The following is a 17,366-nucleotide window of genomic DNA, read 5'->3' on the forward strand; positions in this document are numbered from 1 at the left end:
AATCTCTCAACAGGACACTGGGCCACCACTGTCCTTGCGGGTCCAACATGGCACATGGCCCTACTAGCCTAACGAGATGTTAATTAACAGAATAGTAAGATGAAAAATTAACTCAGCAACCACAGCAGTTTTAGAGGCATGTGCTTTTTCCATTCGTTTTTGTTTCACTCGTTAATCCACTTGCTCTTTCTCTTTGGCTGCTACTTTTAATGTAACTCTGCGTAACACAGCATAGCAACATAGCACTGTACCCCCCCCCCCCCCAATCTATTTGTTGCCAATTCCCTTGCACATCCTTCCCCACCACTTGCACAACCAACGCAATAACCAGGGACGGTCACAGACTATCACGTGTCCCCTCCTATACACGTGGAGTTGCCAACTGCTTTGTTTCATCAGACAGTGGAGGGCTTCTCCAAAAAGCTGTAAGGTGCTTGAAGGTTCACGCCATGCTTCCTAGATCCACCCCCACTGCTAATCTGGCAACCTGAGAAATCAATGGGAGTTGCTGCTGCTGTGACAGAGATTCAATCTTTAATGACATTCCCAGCCCCCAACGCCACCACTAGTGTTCGTACGGAATGCCGAAAGCACAGCGGAATCCTGGATCGGAACCTGGTGGTGGGCAAGCATCTTTTCTGCTGCTCCACCCTCACATCTTGTGGAACGGTTCAGTGGTATTCTAACTGTTGTGTAGACTCATCTCATCTCCTCCCTCTCTTTCACCCTCCCTATTCTCCCATTCCTGTGTAGGGTCTAGAAGTATCCAAACCTGGTCGATATCACGTCCTCCCTAACGACAATAACTTGCTGGAGATGAGCGACTCAGGAGTGGAGTTTAACTCCTCCGCACTGCCATTGGACAGCGACACAGATATGCCCCCTGCCTACCCTTCTCACAAGCTCTGTGTCGACTCCACTGCTACACCTCCAGCCATCACCGAGGGTGATCTGAGTGCAAGTCATACTCCTGACTCATTCCTGAGTGCCAGCCCGGTCACCAAGCCCAAATCCGACGGCCAGCCGAGTGAAGATTTCCTGGGAACCATTATCCCAGAGATAACCCAGCCTGAAGTTCCAGCAGCTCCGGTCACCGCTGCCACTCCCATGTTGGAAATGAACAAAGATTCCATGGCTCCTGCAGACACAGGCTCTGGGAACACTACAACCTGAGAGTTCATCGTTTGCTCCAGAATTTTCCAGAAAAAAAGAAAAAAAAAACACTAACCCAAAAAAACATCCTGACAATCGCCTGCCTGTGTCCCACTTCACCTACATAACTGGACTACTCATCACTGCTTGCTTTGCTATGAACTTTGGTCTGTCAATCTCTCATTTACAACTTGGACTTTCTTTAAAACATAAGGCAAAACCATAAGGATAAACATCTACACTGAAGCCTAACCTCAGAAGAACAAAGGAAATCCTGCAGAAACTACTGGAAAACACACGAGCCTAAGAACATTTAGGTCATTTTGCCTTCCTGCACAATGCATGATGTTAGAATTAGACAGCCAGGATTCCTGAAGGTGAGTCGACGGCTAGTGTACTGTACAGTGCATGCATGGCTTTTGGAATTATGGCCACACACTCTGAGAAGTATCTCAGTCAGAAACTTCTACAATATTATTGAGATCAAAAGGTTCTTTTTAGATGCTTTAGTAAAAAACTAACAAATATGCTTGCGGTTCTGGAAAAAAACAAACAAACAAAGACAAACAAACAAACAAAAACAAAACAAAACAGTTCTGCGAAACTGAAAAAAAAAACCCATCTAAAATTGAACAAAGAAACCTCCTCTCCCTATAGTCCTAACGTATGACTGACAAAAGATGAAGCAATACCTGTCCATCTACCAAACCTTCACACTACAAATGATTAGACCCTACGAAACCCTTTGATGTCAAAAACTCTACAAACTTCTCTAACATATCCAGATGTGTTTTCATTACCCCTGACGTTAGGCCTTATTAGAAAAAGGGCCCATCTCCACAAATTGGTTTTTAAAGTGTCAGAACACTTTGACTGACTGTCTTGACAGGAAATCAGAGTCAATACCAGAATCTGCTGTTCCATTCTTCCTGGACTGGACATTTCTTCTCAACCTTTTTTTTCTTCCTCACCCCTCCTTTTCATCTCTGTCTGGTTTGAAGGCTCCTGAAGGTATGGGAAACTCTGAAAAAACAAAGGTCATGATTTACTTTGGAGGTTCCATTCCCAGGATTGATAGTGTCACTCTTCATGGAGCTGTGGAGACTTGTAATAAAGTGCAGAAGGTAAAACATGACCTCTGCTCGACTTGGTTGGGGAAATGATTGAAAACATAGCACACAGTTTCATCTTCTGCTTGACCCACTTCACTCAAGCCTTAATATTTGTGTGAGACTGAATAATAACATCCGGTAACTCTGAGGACTTTAGACATAGCGATCGTGTTGATTAAACCAAGAGTGACTGGAAGAGGATTTAGAGTGACAAAGAACGAATCGCATGCTGATGATTTCCCTCTCCTGATATCATCTACAATTCCCTCAGCACAGTTGCCTGAAAAAGAAAAATATTTGCTTCCTCACCATCTGCACCTGAAAAACTCTATATAAGTATATATAGAGTATATAAGTCTATATGAGCATATACCTACAGCTAACAATTTTTTTTGCGTAGCTCAATTCCTACTGGCTGAAGCTAGATGTGTCTTATGCTAATCATCAAGTCACTTAATTGATGAGTGTTTTTTTTTTCGGCATTTGACAGAGAGAGGATATAAGCCTGCTCCCTAATACTTCTCTACTACATTATTTAAGAGAAAATTGAGATGAATTCTAATACAAAATGGACCATAACATATTTCAAAGGGTTTTTGTATTACAAATGTGTAAATAACATGAAATTTTCAAAAAAAAAAAAAAGAGACAAGAGACCTGTCATTCCCTGAGGCCAAACAAAGACAAGAACAGTTGTGTAGCCCTACACCTTTCTAAAAATCGCCAGTTCTCTTTCTTCCCTTCCAGTTTTTTCAAAATACACAATTGTAGCCAGAGCAGCACCATAGACTCCATCAAACAGTCAGTGACTGTATTCATTGTCTTCAGAAGAAATTCAACACTCATATCCTTGTTTGACAGTCACATTTATATCACAAGCAAATGGACCATTCTAGAGAGAGCTAAGGCTCTCCAGTCCTTCTTGGGTCAATGGCCTTGTGTGCTGTCATGAAAGTTTAGTCTTTGGATTAGAGCCTAGAAAGGGAATGATTGCAGCGTAATAGTGAGGAGACTTACTAATGTGTCAGTGGATGACCCCTGATGCATGATGGGAAAGTGATAAGACCTCCTGTGAAAATTGCTACCTCATGCTTAAATGTATATACTGAGGGATAATAAGGAACAGGTCAGGCAAAAAGCACAATAACAGTATCAACAACAACAACAACAATAATAATAATAATATCAACAAAAACAACTTGCTTGGTATTATCATGACTTTATTTAGTCAACGAAGACTTTGGACTTCACAGGGAAACCTTCATTATAAAGCACATAAAATTATTAGACCCAGACAGACTAGGCCTGCCTATGAAATGATATATACTTGTGTCCAATGCGAGATACTGCAATGGATTCCTGCAATTAGGTAAAACCAATAGAATGAAGACTGAGCATTGATGGAACCCCAATAAGTAATATTAGTGCAAAAACACTGGAATTAAACACACACACACACACACACACACAGAGCAGATATATGACAGATATAGACAGATGCATGTTTCCCTACAAACTAAACCCTTTCCAGTCAATCCTGTATATAGGTATACTGCATGTCTCTAATCAATACTTTTCCTTCATGTATAGCTGAGGCAGGATTTGTACTGTATGGATGCTCCCTTCTCTCAGCTTGTGTGTTATTCTTGGACTGATGCACTCAGATGTGTTTTTTGAATGATTTAGAATGGGAAGCTTGAGAGATGGAGAACAATTAGTTAGCATTCTAACCTTGTATTTCATTATCTCTGTATATCTTCTTTCTCTTAACACACACACACACACACACATGCAAAATGACTTATTAACTTTCTTTAACTGCATTGATTTCAGCACATGAGAATGTTTTTTTGATAATGCAAACTATTTTATCACAGCGACTGGTATTGCTATTATGCTCTCTTTTATTATGTCTGTTTAATCTTCTCTTGCTGCTATAGATCCAGTATACCCACAATAGCATGTTAATGTCTGTGAGAAACCGTTCAACATCACTTTCTAGCTGTTAGACACAATCTCTATGTGGTATTGTCAATGTCGACATTACTATGACAACAAATGTAGGAGAGAAAAAGAAAAGCCATTAATTGGTCGGCAAACAGTAGCTCATGGTGAGAAGTCATTCAGTGTCTGAGACTGTGTCTGTGTTAAATGGTGACATTTTGTTCTGCAGGCTCATTTTGCCTCAGTGAACAGTACCTCGTGAAACACTGAGAATACTTAAGGACGTAGAGGTGATTTGTGGACAGAGCTCAATAGAGGAAGTTGTACTACTGAGATGGTTTTAGGGATACAGTGTTGGTTGGATGTTAGCCAGCACTATGAAGTAAGCATATGCTCACTGAAGTGGAATGTAGGTTTGTCAAGCCTCAAACCATTCTGAAAGGTTTTTTTTTTGTTGTTTTTTTACAAAATTTAACAGTGCAAATGAATCTGCATGTTTGTATGTTGAAAATTACATATCGACAACTCTATGTTAACATTTGACTTGTTGGATGCAGAATTTTGGCATGTTAGTAGGTCAGACCGAGAGGTCTCTGCACTAGAAATACACCTGTAACTGCTCCTCCCTTAAAAAAAACCCTGGAAAACTAGAATTTGAACACTGTATTTAGAGTGAGTATCAAAAAAGGAAATGTTATGTTCTTGGGGAGCAGAAACATCTGATATGTCTGGTTCTTTATAGCAATACACTCACCTCAGGAAAGCATCAGAGGACGGAGTTGCCTCCAACCTTTTTTTTTCTTCTTTTAGATGTTGTCATTTAGGTCCTCTATAATTTTAATCCTCATGGCATTGACAGTGGTGAATATATTTACAAGGAATATCATTCCCTTGAAGTTAGATCTTGGACAGTTCAAACAAAACCTGTTTCTTTGTCTCCTGCTGAGCTCTCCTTTACTTTCAGAAGATTAAACCTCTTAGGTTTGTCAGTCTCATTAGTTTTGGATTTTCATCATCTGAGAGCAGTTCAGATATTTGTATAACAGAAGGCAAAATATTTGACAAAATATTCATGCCAGTGCCAAGTGTGTAAAATATGTCATGGATGCACAACTGTTACACTCTCACAAATATCTTGCAGTTTGACAAGCCCGTTTCAGTGGTTATATGTAAAGTGTATTCACCACTAATAATGTCATAAATGCGCATTAACAAAGGGAAAAAAAACTTGAAATGCTTTGGGAAATGTATTAAATCTGTCTGTTATCATATTACTCAAAGATATTTTCTTTTTCTTTCTTTGACTACTCTTACAGGCTGTAGAAGAGGAGACTGTGCATGCTGATATGATTGTGTGTGATTCTTACACTGTTCACTACACAGTGTCTCATTAAGTAGGTAGGGAATGAGGATGAAAGCTGCCCGAGTGTTGACTTAGTATCATTGACATTAGCAATCAATCACAGGGGTGAACAAAGCACATACTGAACATACCGAATTCCCTCTTTGCCTGTATTGGTTTATGTGCTGACTCACCATTTATAACTGATAAACCTTCTCTGTTGTAGCTATCATGCACATGACTTTGTATTACTTTTCCTCTTTTACTGAATGAAAAAAAAAGATAATAAAATGATTTTGATTTCAACACATGCTCTGTGTCCTTGGGGCAGTTTTTTTGTCACATAAAAGAACCATATTCCTCATCTTATGGACAGTTTCGTACGGTCTTTGAAGTCCTACAGAGCCCACCAACCCGGAAATGCTGAGGCAAGTTGGACACACGTCCTTAGGCTCCTGGACGTGGCAAACCAAGGCCCTAAAGGAAGACCTCTACTGATGGTGCTGTGGTACTGTATGCTATTTGCAGCAGTATCATCCACAGTAAGTGTCTTAGCTCAGCAAGATGGGTCACTGTGTTAATGAGTGCCAGGGAGCAAGGGCCAGGGCCCACTGGCAATTCTCCTATCAATAATGAGAGAACAGCTCAGGGTCAGCCTAAGAGGGCAAGTCCAGTCCCTAAATATTATTAGGGTGACCAAATGTACATATGTTGGGAGCAGATGGTCACAGTAGAGCGAACTGTCCCCTGGGAAGTGACCAAAGACCAATGAGAGAAAGAGGTCCAAATATGAGAGCAGGGTGAACCAGTGTGTGAAGCAGGACACAGTGTGTGCGTGCGTGTGTGTGTGTGTGTGTGCGTGCCTGTCGAACTGACCTTAACAGGACTTGCAGGCCAGGTTCATTGCAGGGAATTACAGTCCGTTGATCATCACTGGTAGAGGAGAAAGTGGCTATCAACACTACTTCTGGTCGTCAAAGAGGGCCCAAGAATGGCTGTGGAACTGGTCTGTAGGACTGATCTGTGGGTGACAGTATTACTTGGGCATAAGCCATGGTCAAAGCTTTGTCACAGCAGTCCCTGGTATTGATCTGAAACATGCGGTGACCCTTGGTTACATCACAGGGGATGCGTCCAGATTTGCTGGAAGATAAATATTGAACCATTATTTTATATGATTATAACCTTTATTTTATAATAATCATTCTTGATAGATCGTGCGAACTTGCTGAGAATTAATGTCACCAACAAAAATATACCTTTCATGGGGCGAAAAGTCCCCCCCCCCCCCTCCTTTTTTTTCTGTGGCGGTGGTTTCAGTCTTGTCTTCAGCATGAGGTGTGATTACCACTTGACAAGCGGTTATCACTTTTTGTAAGAATTAACAAACAAACGTGTGAAAATTTCGAATTGTTATTTGCCGTTTCGTACATGACGTCCTCTGTGACAGCTGGGACGGAAGTGGCGTGGAATCTCGCGCAAGGAAGCCCATCTGGCGCGCCAAATTTCAAAGAACTTCCTGGGAAAAGGACGCGAAATGATTAACAGCAGCGATTAAATAAGTAGCAGATGCGGAGATATATCGCAAAAATGAATTGAAACAAAGGTATAGTATGTTTGATTTGGTGTTCATGCATGATTTTACAAGCTGAAATCGTGATTTTGTTCTCTGAATATATAGTTAATTTGAAGCCATCGTTCAATGCGGATGTCTGGGTTTATCGTAAGCCATCTACACAGCTAGCTGTGCTAGTGTAGGAGCCGCTCCGTCATATACTGTTTCCGATTGTTTTGTTTGTCACCCATTAAAATGAAGCAGTCATGAATGTAATATAATTCAACTTTGAAACATTTGCAATCATATTCGCACTTATTCTGCGGTTGCTTGACGTGTTTGGATTTAGAGAATGTAATATTTGCGCATCTGACTGTTATGGGTAATTTACTAGTGAGAAGGTGTCGAACTAGTGCTACCGCTAAATGCTGTGTAGTTTACTTGGTTAGCACATAACGAAGTTGCACCTCAGTGACACTCTTTTAAAATGTTTTAAAGAAGTTGATTATTTCTTCTGTCGTTTCTTTGCCATATGCATGCATTCATGAAACAGTTATTGCGATCCCATTTGTAATTTCGCTTGTCGACGAAATGCTTCCTTGGTAATCGCCATACACAGTTTCCTTATAAAGGAAATAGTGCGAAAATAGATAGAAAATAGTGATTAACTTTAAAATCCAATATTGAACATAATTCTTTTTATTCTCTTGTCTGTTTCTTGTCTTCCAGAGTGATGCGCAAGAAAGTGACATAACCATTTTCCGCCACCAATTACACACGGAGTGTCAACCAGTCCCTTCCTCAGAGTAGCCTGTCTGTAGCGAAAACAAAGAGAAATAAACAACTTGCATCTGCAACGTCACTTACCGTTAACTTTGTGCACGTTATGCTCTGTATGATTGTCTCTCGAGATTTTGGCGAACGCTGTAATAATGTATAACTAGATAAAGTTCTAGAACCTTTTGGTGTCTCTATAGACTTTATGTATTTATATTTATATAATCTCTAAATATCGTCATCATCATCTCTGCAACTTGTCTATTGGGCCGTTTATGGGAATTAAAATGGGAGACCAAACCTCCTCAATTTAAGCCTAGTTCTATGGTAGTAGACCCTTGTTGTTGGACTGGAGGTGCGTTCTTTTTCCTCCTGGACTGGCGCCATGTTGGCCGGAGTTCAGCCGTGTTTTCAGCTGCTGAGGATTGGGTCCTCTTCGGGTAACAGTAACGAATCCAGTCATTCCACACTGGACTCCTCTCGGGATCTGTATACTTTCCGGCCTACGTTGGCTCACTCCGTATTCAGGCTGGGTCGAGCGGCGGAGCTGTGTGATGTCACCCTCGAGGCACCAAATGTCTCCCGTGTCCATGCGGAGCTGCACGCGGAGAGGCAAGTGGACGCAGGAGGAGAAGATGGATGGAAGGTTCAGGTGAAAGACCGCAGCAGCTATGGTGAGTGCCACCACTTCCACAGAGCCTGGGATCAACAACTGATCCCCAGTCAGTCCAAATTCCCATGCTCCTTCTTGCCTCTTGATAGACATGACAAAGTACCTGCGATGACCATATAGAACCATGTATATTTCAACCAAATTTGAAAACACGAGGTTGCTTCTATAGCTCCACTTAGAAGTCTTATTCTTGTGAATTTACAACATGTCATCACACATTTTAAAGTTGTATTAACCATCACAGGACAACAAAGTAGGGTGTGACTATGTTTCTGCCAATAATATATTATACTTTTAATGAATGACAGTTTTCTATCGGCCACTGTAATAAAAGTTTGTGTTTAGTGTGAAGTTACTTATGTTGTAGAAATTATATCTGTCCATTTAGCCTCCTCGTGTTTGTGTTGGTTCTGTTCCAATTCCTCATTTGTCTGCACTCATACCCTTTGTTGTCTAACTCAGGTACCTGGGTGAACGACATCCGCCTACAACAAGGTGCCTTGTGGGAGATTTTTGATGGTGATACCCTGAGCTTCGGTGGCCAGTCAGAGCAAGGCAGTCCCGAATTCTATTTCCTATTCCAGAAGGTGCGGGTTCGCCCTCTGGACTTCGACGCCATCACCATCCCCAAGGCTGGCTCCTTTTCCTCGGATTTGCAGAATAGGATCCGAACGAGTCTGGACCGGAAGCCAGATCCCAGCCTGGACATTTCCAAGCTGTCCATCAAGAGAGCCACCGTCATCCTCAACTCCATTGGCAGCCTCAGTAAAATGAACGGCAGCTGCTGGACCTTCAAGAGGGCCGAAAAAAACACCGACCTGAGCCCCGTCAACATACCCACCTTTACCTCTTTAGTCCCGCCCTCCACCCCGCCCCCTTTCCAAACTGTCGGTTCGGAAACTTCCAAGTCGGTCCCACCGTCGTCGAAAAGCCGGCGTAAGTCGGCGCACACGGTGCTTCTGGAGGACGACAGTTCAGATGACCCTGGGCCTCACAGGGCTGATGAGGACGGAAAAGGGCGGGGGAGGAAAAGAAGACGTCTTTATAAATCTGAGTCTGAGGTGTTCCAGCCCCCGCTGCCAAAGACCGAACCGAATGTGAGGCGGCAGTTCGACCTGAAGCCCAAGCAGAACGGAAGTTTCCACGCTCTCGTACCCAACGGCAAACCCAGCAGTCTGTTTCTCGCCATGAACCAAAAACGTGAGATTGTTAACATGAATAATAATAACAATGGCAACACCATCGCTGCAGCCACCCTCCGCCAGCAGAAGCCGTTTTCTCCAGGGTGTCGAGGCAGACGAAGGGCCAACAGCGCTCCACTGTGTCCCCCTCTCATGGTGGGCGGTGACAACTACAACCTGGCCTCTCCGTCTCTCCGGCTCTGTAAGACGGAGAGAGACAGGGTACAGATGTCACGTTTTCACGTCACCACAGGGTAAGTGGACTTCATTTGTGTAGAATTGCTAATTACACATCCCCAATGGTTAGTGGCGCCTGTCACTAACATTTGTTCCTTCCTCAGTCAGTTTGTCCCTGTAATAAGATTATTCCATGTATTTCTCAGTCAGCCGTTTTAGGGTTTTATTCATCTCAGTCTGCATTCAGATTAAGTTAGATTATGGCCAGATTACTTATGAGTTTGTTAAATGTGATTAATTTGTGCTGAATCCCCACTTCACAGGAAGCGTCGCGGCCGCCCCCGAAAGCATCCTCCCCCTCGTCCCTCCCTCCCCTCTCCTTCCTCATCCTCCTCCTCCTCCAGCTCATCTTCATCATCATCATCTTCTTCTTCGTCTGAGGATGATGATGAAGAAGAGGAAGGGCAGGTTCAGGGTGTGGAGCCGTGCGCTGCAGCTCGTTGTCGGTTGCCCCAGCAGGACACAGTGCAGTGGGTACAGTGTGACGACTGCGATTCTTGGTACCACGTGGACTGCCTGCACACTGCCCGACGCTCGCTTTTACTCGACCCGAACGCCGATTTCCACTGCGGCTGCCGCTGAGGGAGACAGAACCTGTCTGAACCAACTCAGTTTGGACTGCCCGGGGTCCCCCTCGGGCAACCACTCATCAATTTCACCCACCAATTAACAAAAACTGTATACAAAAATAAACAAATAACCTGTATGCAGCCCTAATACTGTTAAGGATATGCTACTAAGAACCAAAAACTTTTGAAATACTGCCAGCAAACAATCGGTATAAGGAGTGTTGTCTCACTGTTGAAGTGTTAGGTGTAGATGGATAGCTTACCTTATTCTGCTATGGACAGACGGTGCTTCCCAAGAGTCCCCAGCTGCCCCTGAGTGGCCTGTCTCCCAACACCAGAGAGACTTCACTGGAGAATGACCTTAGCAAAAGCCACTGATTGGTTGTATAAAGTGTTTAAATGTGTGGGCGTGCTTGATTTACACAACATGGACCAGGGGAAACTTAGAAAGAAACATAGGAAATGCATGTTTCCCATATTAAGCCTTAGTCTGTGTCAATGTTTAACAGAGACTTTAAACAGTTATGGAGGGACACATCTGGACTTTTTAAAAGTTCTTTTCTGAGTAACAAGCCTAATCCATTAAAATAAATCAATAAAATAAATCGTTCACTAGGATAAGGACTCTCCAATCTTTGGGTGGAGAAGGGCCTGGAGGACCACGGAAAGTCTCTTCTGATGAATTGGATTTCCTGTTTGTTTGCCATGCTGTGTGTTAATTCAGATTAATACGAACCTTTCTGTTTGTGTTCTGACTCGACATCACCTGCAGCGAGGATGGCTAGACACGCAAGGTGCAAGCAGCCAATTCTTAACTGAAATACATGTATTCTGGCAAAACCTTCAAATGTTGTCTTAAATCTTACAGTGAAACAGAACCAAAGACTGAGGCTGTTTAATGCATTCCGTTTGATAATTTCATATTTTTAAAACAAAGTCTCTCTGAAACCAGTAAGCATTATTGTTTTTTTTAACTCTTGGCCCGATTGCTGTTTCTTTGACAAGTGTTAACACTGACACTGAAAACCAATCAATCTGACAATTTGGGTCATTTGTGTATAAACAGATTTAAGGAAATATGTGGGTAACTGCTGTACATATGTGATTGTTTCATGTGGGTTAAATGTCCTGTAAAAAAACAAAACAAAAAAAAATGCAGCTTTGAGACTCATGTTCATATCTTGCACCTGTAGAGCTGACATATTTTACAGATATACATTTATTTACTGTGTGTTTACCTCTGACTTGTATTAACATAAGCTTCAAAGTTGATTTCTATTACTAACCTCAGAAAGGCATTCAGGGCCATTATAAATTAGAGTGATTTTTAATTAGCATTTTAATGTTATGAATGTAAACGATTTCTACACTGTCTTCACTTTAAGGTCGCACTTGGGCAAACACAGCTCTCTGCAGTTCAGTCACGGTGGTTCTTTTTTGTTTTTCATTTTGTTTTGTTGTGTTTTTGATGTCATTATCAGGGACCAAATAAAACGTAATTTAAAACATACTGCTGTGTCACATTAAAATGTCTGTGTTCATCTCTCATCAGAATAACATTGCAGTTCTGTGAGATGAACAGGATGGCAAATCTGCATACATTGATAAGTTTCTCCCCAAAACCCCAGATTGATTTTTTTTTCTTCTTTTTTTTAATGTGTACTGATACCTCTCACATTCTGTATGCTTGCCAGCATTCACTGCTGAGTGGACTTTGCTTAGAACACATGCACTGGCCTCCTTAATAAATTATTAACTAAATCATGCTCATACTGAAGAGGAGATAACCACTGTGCATCAGTCTGAACAGCCTGGTGCTCATTCTAGTGCTATTTTAGCATTCGTCTGATCCTGAAGGCTGTTCAAATATCCTCTTGTACCTACCACCAATCAACCTCTCGGGCTTTGAAAGAATGAACGTGTTGTTGGATAATGAGGGTATTATTGGTAGTCATTCAGAACAAAATCCTAACCATAACAGAGCAAATGTATGATAAACTGGAAGAATGGGTCTAAGTACTGGCCAGGTGGCACATGCTCCCTGTGCCCCAACCCCATTATTGTCAAATTCATAGCATGGCTACTCAGTCTCAGTGAAGAACCCCAGCCCAATAAACATCCAACTAAAATGTGTGGAACCATCTTGCCGTCTACCATGACTGATCAGGAGAGATGGCAAGCTATCTGTTTTGAGCAGTTTCCATTCTAGTGGATTTCTGTTGCAAAAGGAATACAGTCAGAGTGAAGTGCTTCCAACAAGTAAAGGTAAAAAAAAGTCTGTATGAATATGTTACGTGCGGCGCACTGTGCGTTTTATTTGTGTGTCTTGTTTCGTCTGCGTCTCTCTCCTCAGGTACCCAGCTGTGGCGCGAAAGGCTGTCAGTTCCATCTGGCCTGATGTTACGTCCCGCCTCCCCGTGCCAGCCTGGCCAACCAGGAGCGGAGTGCCCCTTTCGGCTTGTCCAACCGGACGCGGAGCGCCAACATTTAAAGAAGCTGGACGTACTGCGTTCTCAGATTTCGATCGCGTTCTGTTTCTATGCATTTCTTGTTTTCCTGCTATTATTACAAACTTGCCATTCTGTGTACGACTCTGAATTTTCGTTTACTGACTTCGTTTGTGGATTGCGCATTATCTTATGGCGGGGAGAGGGACAGGTAAGGTAGGGGATCCCCACGATAGTGTTCACTCTGTATAGGGTTAGGTTAGAGGCGGGTGCCACTCGTGTATGTTTTGTTATTAGATAACTAGTGTAGTCAGGTTTCCTTTGGCTCTGCCACCTTTTTGTTTTGTAGTTCAGTGTGTGTTTTGGTGTAGACATTTAGGGTGTTTTTTGTTTTACTAGTTTCATTCCTTTGGCGCCGTCTGTCGTCCTCTCCCTTCTTAGTGTGTTTTTATGTGTGTTTGTAAATATACCTGTAAATATCACTTTGTAAATATTCCTAATATATCGCGCACCTTTTACACATTGATTCCCCGTGTCCGTGTCTTCCCGCCACTGATCACAACGTCCCAAACCAGCACAGGTGGTGGGTTTCTCTTATGCTACGTCCCCTCTACATGCCCCTAGACACCATACTACACCGGGGACGTAACAGAATAGAATGCATTACTGTTGTCAGGGACGTTTCTAGCCACTGAAAAGATCAGGGGGTAAGTCACGTTTGCCTGGGACTTGTCTTTTTTTTTCTTTTTCTTTTTTTTGAAGGGAGATGGGCATCGGTGGGTTGTGGAGGTTATATCTACCTTCATAATAAATAAATATTACCACACACACACATTCAAAGGTTATTATGCTACTTATCTGCACTATTGATTTTTGCACTGCTCACCGTAAAGTTATTGCAGTTCACCTCAGTAGCTTCCCCCGTGGCTGTTGTTGGCAATGGTGGTGAACAGTACAAACATTTACCTTTGCAGAGAAGGTGGTTAAGACAATGGACTGCTAATTCATTGTGCTCTGCAAGTGTGGGTTTGAATCCCATCCTCATCACTGTAGCTGTCCATCCTAAATTTCTTTTGGGATTAGTAAACTATCTACTTTCTTACACACACAGAGATTGCGCTAACCCTGCTAATACCATGATGCCACAGCTGTATGAGCATGGTTCACCTCTGTCCTCTAGGTGGCATTTCTCTCTTCCTCTCTCTCTCTCTCCCTTCTCCTTGCCCTTTGTGTTCTGCTCCCATCCTGTGGTCTTTGTTTGTTTGCCTGTGCTTCTGTCTGTCACCCCTCTTTGCTCCTTTATCATTGTCTTAAAATGTTACCAGATTCTTTCACCAGATTCTTCCTTCCATTTCCTGTAATGTTATAGGTTTCCATGTCTTCCTTTTTCTCCTTTTTCTCCCCTTGTCTTCTCTTTTGTCCTCTACTTTTCTGAATTAAGGAGGATAGTGACAAATTGTCCTATTTGTTGCTATCCTTCCTTACTTCTTGAGGGGTGGAATCATGACGGGTGTGCCTGCTTGGCTTTAGCTAGTCAGTGGATATACATGAAGGCTGACATGTTTAGGTCCAGTATCAAATGATCCTAAGTCATCTGCTTCACTACGACCTGTGTTTATCTCTTGTGACCTTCCTGACTGATCTGGAATGTAAAAATTAAGGTAGGACTTGACACACAATCTCAACAATTCTATTACAATATCCAAAATCCCAGATGACATGCTGCAGGAGCCATATATTTGATCATTTATTATAATGCTTTCTTTTGTATTTCTGTTTTGTGAGTATGTGCCCTCTATAGGTCAAAAGGTCTTTAAATAGGAAAAGGAGCAGGCAGAGGGTGTGGCTGACTAGGAGCACACAGCTTTTGACCTCACAGTTTCTGGTTTCTTTCTCTGTGCCCTAGTATTTTCTGTTTTTCTTATCTACTTTAATCTCATTTTATTTTACTGGTTAAGCAACCTGTAACATTTCAAGTCTGTAATAAACCAGACCTTATTTTTGGAAATTCCATTTCTACCTCATATTTTTTTGCAACAAACAAGCGTCAAGAGATACCTTAGTCAACACCCTCTCTCTCTCTCTCTCTCACACACACACACACAAATACCATTTTCTCCAATGGATCCTGGCTCAGCTGGCTGCAGTAGCATGATTTTGACAGCTAACCGATCGTTACTGCTGACTTTGGGTCCATTCAGACGTGTTTTTCTTACAAAACTTGTGGCCCATTGCTAAATTGACAGATGTATACGTAGCCAAGCGCTTTCTACTTCAGAAAGGTTTGAACATGTCTCTGAAGCTTCTTATGTCTAACTATGTAATTCAGTTTAGGTTGGGATGCTTCTTCTATTATGAAGAAAAACCATATTCACCAGTTGTCTTTTATGGTAAGCAAATCGATTCACCGTTCACACAAAACTCGCAGTAAGTAAAGTGATTCTAAAACTAGCTAGTACTGTGAAGAAGTGAAATATGAGGTAAATATGTTAAATACTTCAAACCGCACTTTACCAGCATCATAAGTATGTTAGCCCATGTCCTATTCTTCACAAACTGAGTACAGTAGTCAGGAGAAGCCATATCAATGATAATTTGGGACGATCCAATATTGCAGTGATTCATCACCATGTCCATGAGAGACTAATGGACATTCAGGCCTGCCTTTCCTCCTCTCTGATTGGTCCACACCCCTGTATTCCCCTAAATGAGCAGCGCTGCGTGAACTCTACGTGCCCTTGTCTTCATATAATGCAGGAAGCGTCGCTGTGCTCAGCGATCCTGCTGATGTGTCCCTATAGATAAAAAACAATAAATAATATTCCTAGTTAAATTCCTTACTCCCACTTACGTTTATTTCTGACCATAAATGGTTTTAATGAGCTGTGCCCATGCGTGCTAGTCTCTGGCTATATGACTTCTGATTATGATAGAAAGACAGCTGAACACCGTTAAAAGCAGATGTGTAAAATGGAATAAGTGCTACACTTAGGAATGAATAATGTTACAGGAACAAGTGGATACCTATTATGGCTTTAGATAAAACAACAACCAAGCAAAAAACGTTAAGGTCTCACTTGATTTCAGGGCCCCACTTCTCTGTGTCTCTATCTTATCTCTCACACCTTTTGTTGGAACAATTAGATCATGGCATAGCTTGGATGGCCATGCTGAGGAATAAACTGTTAACTGGTCAAACAGATAAATGTTATTTATTAAATAGTGAAACCATCAAAGGAGATAACATACAGTTATTTGTCTCAAGTGACTTTTTTTTGTGCTTGCATGCATTCCTGTACTTTTGTTCTTCCGTGGATGTGCCTGCCAAGAACATTTCCCAGAATGCCTCACATTACATTCAGTTTAGTGTGAATGGTAGAGACAAAGATAACTACAAACATCTGTTTTACAGAAAATACTTTCTACTAAAAGCCCAGCAGAATGAGACCCATGGTTATACTGACACAGAAAAACCTCTTATGTTTCCAGAAATGCAGAAGGTGCTGTCAATATACACTGAATTCCACAGTAATGGACTCAGTGCTGTTGACAGATAATGAACTGAGATCTGGCCTCCCACTTTTTTATTGTGTAATGAGAAGTCAAACCTTTCATCCATGAGCAAAATACATGTGCAAGGCAACAAAGAAAGTATAAGAGAATAGAAGTCTGTGGAACAAGCTTCACAACATTTAAAACAGTAATACAGAATAAGAATGGCCATAACACGGAAGGGAAACATGTTTATGATGGACATAAAAGTATTATTTAAAAAAGTAGAAACGGCTTATTTTTCACATTGAACCACCTTCATACTCAGTAGTTGTACGTGAAATGAACTGGGCCCAGTCTTGCAGGCATTGCCTTTTGCCTGTGTTTAGGTCAATGAGCACATGTATCTTAATAGTGCTCAATGTTCCTCCCTGGTTTAGCAGAGGGTACTTAAACAGTCCTCAGTCTGGAAGAAATGAGGGAACGTCCACAGGTCAGCCTGATGGAGTGCATTATCGATTGCAAAGAGATGGAAGGGACAGAGATGAAGGATTAAGAAACACCGTTTCGACCGGCCTGGGAGAGTCCTCCACTACAGTGTCCAGGTCTCCATGGCAACGCTTTTGGCAGTCAGAGCAACAGTGAATTGAGCCAGGTTCCTCAGAGATTACAGTTAGATATATATAGAGAGAGAAATAGAGAGCCATGAACTGCACACATTCGATCGCCCTTCAGAGGAACATTAAATAGCAGAAAACAGCAGACGTAGTCTGTTCAGTTGCTTCACATCTTGACTGCCTCTCACTCTTTACCCCCCCCAAAAAAACAGTGTTCCATTGTTTTAAAGACGATTCATTTCCATTTACAATTTAAACCCTTTTCTCT

At 42.0% G+C, this 17,366-nt stretch overlaps 2 protein-coding genes across 2 annotated transcripts in view; both read left to right on the plus strand.

Annotated features, from left to right (window-relative positions):
• Positions 1-8,267: 8,267 nt before the first annotated feature.
• On the plus strand, positions 8,268-10,555 carry tcf19l (transcription factor 19 (SC1), like). Its single transcript, XM_030791880.1, has 3 exons — positions 8,268-8,556; positions 9,018-9,990; positions 10,237-10,555. Exons 1-3 carry the CDS (start codon positions 8,268-8,270, stop codon positions 10,553-10,555), a joined length of 1,581 nt encoding a protein of 526 aa, XP_030647740.1.
• Positions 10,556-12,548: 1,993 nt separating this feature from the next.
• Positions 12,549-17,366, plus strand: part of pvrl2l (PVR cell adhesion molecule related 2 like) — a 53,006-nt gene continuing 48,188 nt past the window's right edge. Inside the window, exons 1-2 of the mRNA XM_030791992.1 lie at positions 12,549-12,558; positions 12,896-13,044. Of these exons, the coding sequence (XP_030647852.1) occupies positions 12,549-12,558; positions 12,896-13,044 (159 nt within the window). The remainder of the gene's footprint in view (positions 12,559-12,895; positions 13,045-17,366) is intronic.

The sequence above is a fragment of the Chanos chanos genome, chromosome 1 (genome assembly GCF_902362185.1).
Source record: "Chanos chanos chromosome 1, fChaCha1.1, whole genome shotgun sequence".
Taxonomy (NCBI): domain Eukaryota; kingdom Metazoa; phylum Chordata; class Actinopteri; order Gonorynchiformes; family Chanidae; genus Chanos; species Chanos chanos.